The sequence below is a fragment of the Sinocyclocheilus rhinocerous genome, unplaced genomic scaffold (assembly GCF_001515625.1).
Source record: "Sinocyclocheilus rhinocerous isolate Xijiao unplaced genomic scaffold, SAMN03320098_v1.1 scaffold2423, whole genome shotgun sequence".
Taxonomy (NCBI): domain Eukaryota; kingdom Metazoa; phylum Chordata; class Actinopteri; order Cypriniformes; family Cyprinidae; genus Sinocyclocheilus; species Sinocyclocheilus rhinocerous.
Window position 1 is genome coordinate 65,511 of NW_015634501.1, and position 5,010 is coordinate 70,520.

Consider the following 5,010-nt stretch of genomic DNA (forward strand, 5'->3'; position numbering starts at 1 on the left):
CCAGGACATTTTTTAATATTACTCCGATTGTATTCGTCTGAAAGAAGAAAGTCATATACACCTAGAATGGCTCAAGGGTGAGTAAATCATGGGCTAATTTTCATTTTTGGGTGAACTATCCCTTTAACCCTTATTTTCAAAATTGTTTTTAAATAACATTTTCATGGTAAAAAGTGTTACAGTGTGTACCTGACATAAATTCCAGCACTGTTTCGTCATCGGTTGCCTGCCGCCATGGTTCCTGACACACCCCACCCAAAGAGAGACACCCCCTCTGCACACAGCCATTCAAGTCAGGGTGCTGAGGTGACCTCGATGGAGTCTCAGTAAGATGACATCCTCAAGCTACTCAAAGAGGACCAAACGTGAACTCTCCCATCCACCGCTGCCTCGGATTACTCACTCATCCACAAAGAAGCGTCTGTCCTTCAAAACCTAACCTGGGCCAAAAAAAAAAAACATTTAAATCACACTAACAAGATCTTCTTCATTACATTTATGAATTTTGCAGACATTTTTAAACAAAGCAACTCACAATGCATTCAAAGTCTACATTTTATCTTTATTTTGTGATCAGTTTTGTTTCCAAGGAATCTAACTCATTGCTAACATTGCTCTACTAGTTAAACTTCACTAACAATCAAACGTTTGAGGTTGATAAGATTTTAGTTTTTTGTTTTTAAAAGACGTCTCTTTATTTATTTGATCAAAAATACAGTTAAATCAGTAGTACTGTGAAATATTATAATTTAAAATAACAGTTTTCTATTATAATAGATTTTAAAATGTCATTTATTCCCGTGATTCAAAGCTGAATGCATTACTCCAGTCTTCAGTGCCACATGATCCTTAAGAAATAATTTTAATATGCTGATTTGCTGCTGAAGAAACATTTCTTATCATCAATATTGAAAACAGTTGAGCTGCTTAATATTATTTGTGGAAACTGTGATAGATTGTTAATTGTTTCAGGAATCCTTGATAAATAGAAAGTTCAAAAGAACAGCGTTTATTTGAAACATAAATCTTTTGTAATATTATAAATGTCTTTACTGTCACTTTTGATCCCTTTAATACATTCTTGCTGATTAAAAATAATAATTTCTTTCAAAATAAAATCTTACTGACTACAAAGTTTTGAATGGTAGTGTACATGCACACCTTATTAGTCATAAGTGCAAAACTATTACAATGAACACACAAAAAAAATTAAGATCAGTAAAATGTCAAAATAAAAAGATGATACATGGGCGAAACTACATTAAATAAATATTACTTTTACATCTCAGGTGAGAGATTAACTCTAGTGCTGCAGGAGCATATGACCTACATTACCGCCAGACAAAGGCAGAAGGAAAAGGTACACAAGCTATGCGGTGTCAAACCTAGTGAGCTTCCTACCTAGACAGCATTTTGGCCATCATAGGTGTGTGCAACACATTTAGATGTCCAAAAATGCTGTCTGAGCAGGCAGCTCACTAAAGAGTGAGTGGCAGCAACAAATGTGAGGCAGAAAAAGGGCAAAGGCTGACAGTGTCAAAAAAACCTAGTAAATTAGCATAAATAATATTTGCATAAATAGCATTTTGGTACCTATCATGGCCGTGTTGCATTTCTGGATGCACAAAAATGCTAACAAGACCTTAATTCATAAATATATAATAAAAAAAGAAAGGGTGGAATTGTGTAATAAACGGCTTAATCATCCGTTTGAATTAAATGAAGCCTCTTATCCACGTTTTAGATTAGACAAATATTTTATATTTACAGTAGGGCAGTATTTACAGTGATCAGACGCAGCCTGACACATGATGCACATCACGCTTTGGTCACACTTTTCAAATCAACACTTTCACTCTGAGCTGACAACCTAACAAATACTACCAATTCATTCCGAAACAAAGTAAACGATTAAAAAAGAAAGGGCTTCTGCTGAAAGCGATCAAGAATCATAGGTTTCCTGTGTGATTAGGTTGGACACATAACTTAATAGTTAGTCTGTTAAGTCTTCATATCTATACATGCCAGTCATTTGTTAGCTGTCCTGCTTGTAAACATGAGATGCATACCTGTCCGCCCTGAATCTGATGAAATGCTGTGGACCGTCAGCTCACTGTGCAGAGATGCGAGAGTGTATCCAAATCTGATTGACGCAAATTTCTGTGTGATTTAGAAAGAATATGAATCTGTTGTTAACGTTACACAAATGTCACTCTCCTTATGTCCTTGCCCAGCGCCAGTCTGCGCAACTGCGCATGCGTCCATCGCCTTCTAGAAGCGGGATCTGCCCGTTACAGCGGCATCCAGCGGCGAACGCGACCTACTGCAAGACGCCCACGCCCCTTATTAACCATGGCGACCTTCTCTTTTCAAAATAAAAGTCTTAAACGCACGGTCTACATTGTCATGAAAGAGCCATGGATAGGACTCAAATTTATTTTTTTTTAATTTTATTTATATATATTACATATTAATATATTCATATTATATTATATTATATTATATTATATTATATTATATTACGCCACACTTTTAAATCAATTAACAATAGGTGTTTACTAAAAGGTCAGCATTTGGTTTATGGTAGTTGCTTGTAATATTGTGCAGAAGTTTTTATTACTACTATAGTAAGTATGTGTTGCATGTAACAAGGACACTAAAATAAAGTGTTATCTATATTACACAATATTACATTATATTATATCATGTACAATAACAACTTTCAATTATTTGACAAAAGTTTTTTTTTTAATTACTACTATAGTAAGCACATTTAACTTAACATGGACACTAAAATAAAGTGTTACATATACAGTGGTGGCCAAAATGATTAGAACACTAGTATTTTCACCAGCTAAAAAATTGTTTGAAGTCAGTTATTTCTATCTTTTGCTGTAGTGTGTCAGCAGGAAATAACAGTTTACATTTCCAAACATTCATTTTGCCATTATTTCTAATAATCCAGTGAGATTTTTGTCTGACAGCAGCCAGCGCTCCACACAGAGATCTGATCTCCTCCTCATCCCGTCTGTCTGGAATAACATGAAGAAACAGAACAAACTGAGACAGATCCAGAAGAACTGTGGCAACGTCTCCAAGATGCTTCAAGAGACCTGCCTGCAAAGCTCCCTGAAAAACTATGCGCAAGTGCACTTAGGGCAAAAGCTGCAAACGCAAAGGATGCTCACACCAACTGTTGATTTAATTTAGTTAATAGAAGTTAATTGATAAAGAAAATCTATTTATGACATTATTTTTGACAGCATCCTCATTTTACAGCATTTTTTACACAAGTGCCTAAAACAAAAACAATAATTATCCCTATTTTATGACAAGTTTCCATATTCATGAATCCCCACTTGGATAGATGGTCTATGGAGTGGAGAATATGAGTTTTGTGTTTTCTACACTGTTCATCATGTATATTCCAATTAGTTTCATTCCACGAATGATAACTAATATGTGAAATGTGGCTCGTCATTAAGCGAGGCTCTGTGGCAGTGGGCCTGGCCAGCATGAGCCATAATTACGTGATTTGGTGGAACATGCCGTACAAAGCCTTCAAAGAGCACTAATTAGCCACCTCACATGCTGTCTAGCAGGAAATGATCAGTCCAGGGGAATGAGAGCTCCAGCTTACCTGTGAAATCCAGCCTCCATTGAGAAGCGCATTAAAGATCACACTATCCCAGTGTGTTAATGTAGTTGAAGTTCGGCTCCATGCTATTCAGCGCTGGCTCCGCAGCAGGGCTTTAATGGGCAGTAGCCTCCCTGCTATTGCGCTAATGAAATTGACAGTGTGGCTATCAGGGGTCATATTGCTCAAGTGGGATCAGTGGCCATAGATAACGGACGGTTCAGTGTTTCTCCTGGGCAGAAAGGTTGAGATGGGAGATGAGAGTCAGGTTAGCAGCCGAGATCTACTTCGGTGGTATCCAAAATTAACCCTTGGCTATTTTTTTTTGGTAATAAATTTGCAATATTTTTAGATTACATACAGTGGTGGCCAAAATTATTAGAACACTAGTATTTGATTGTTGAATCAAATGTTGATTTAATTTAGTTAATAGAAGTTATTTGATAAAGAAAGTCTATTTATGACATTATTTTTGACAGCACCCTCATTTTACAGCATTTTTTACACAAGTGCCTAAAATTTTTTAACAATAACGGTAACTGTAGCTTTGCAGGTAGGTTTCTTGATGTATATATTATATTATATTATATTATATTATATTATATTATTTCTACAGGTTCTACGGCTTTTTCTTTGAAATCACTTGTTTCAGGCAGCGCCAGTGCAATACCCTGGGCGGCCTGAGTGAGGGTGTGGCGCTGTCGCGAACAGAGCTCCCGGCGTTTGAGTGTCTGTAGCAGTGCGCGGATAGGCCGCATGTGATGTGAGCTGACTGTGCTACAGTGTGCTCGTGTGCATTGTCAACTGTGATACATCCCTGAGTCTCATTTAACATACCGTATTTTCATTCCTTGTGACAGAAAAGGTTTAGTAGAAAAATGCCAAAGAAGTCAAAAGATGTCGCTGAGTGGGAGGGTGATGATGAACCACAAACAGGTAAGATTATGCGTTTCTATTACACCACCGTCTGTTAATACTAACGACATGAATATGATTATTGAAAAAGTTTACATGATGACAACTCTGTTATTAATTGATTTTTGACAGAGGTTGTGATTTATTATATTGTGATTTATTATATTGTTGTTATATTTTTGCTTATCCCATTAGCTTACGACAGAAGCGAGTTTATGGTGGTGCATTCATTGTATAATTTTGTCAGCCTGATAAAATTTAAGACCATATTCGCTTTTTGATCCATGTTTCAACTAGGCCTGTCGCAATAATCAATATATCGACTTATCGCACAATATATGTACATGACCTCAATAATTTTTGGTGACGCAATATATCGCCCATTATATTTACTTAAACATTAATGTCACCATGTTTTTTGCATTCCATTTGCGCCTGTGTCTTTTGCAGCTTCTCCT

At 36.4% G+C, this 5,010-nt stretch overlaps 2 protein-coding genes across 6 annotated transcripts in view; one reads left to right on the forward strand and one right to left on the reverse strand.

Moving 5' to 3' along the window:
* LOC107745710 (uncharacterized) overlaps nucleotides 1-2,303 on the reverse strand; it is a 12,533-nt gene extending 10,230 nt beyond the window's left edge. The window contains exons 1-2 of one of the 4 annotated variants that reach the window (XM_016559646.1): nucleotides 2,070-2,303; nucleotides 190-345 (exon numbers count right to left, since the gene is read on the reverse strand). In XM_016559646.1, the coding sequence (XP_016415132.1) occupies nucleotides 190-288 (99 nt within the window). In that variant the 5' untranslated portion in view covers nucleotides 289-345; nucleotides 2,070-2,303. Of the gene's footprint in view, nucleotides 1-189; nucleotides 473-2,069 lie in introns of all 4 variants that reach the window. The other 3 variants (XM_016559644.1, XM_016559639.1, XM_016559643.1) reach the window with 3 other exon arrangements.
* Nucleotides 2,304-4,338: 2,035 nt separating this feature from the next.
* The window catches only part of LOC107745711 (ATP-binding cassette sub-family F member 1-like), a 21,735-nt gene continuing 21,063 nt past the window's right edge, over nucleotides 4,339-5,010 (forward strand). The window contains exon 1 of one of the 2 annotated variants that reach the window (XM_016559649.1): nucleotides 4,339-4,573. In XM_016559649.1, the coding sequence (XP_016415135.1) occupies nucleotides 4,516-4,573 (58 nt within the window). In that variant the 5' untranslated portion in view covers nucleotides 4,339-4,515. The remainder of the gene's footprint in view (nucleotides 4,574-5,010) is intronic. The other variant, XM_016559648.1, reaches the window with a different exon arrangement.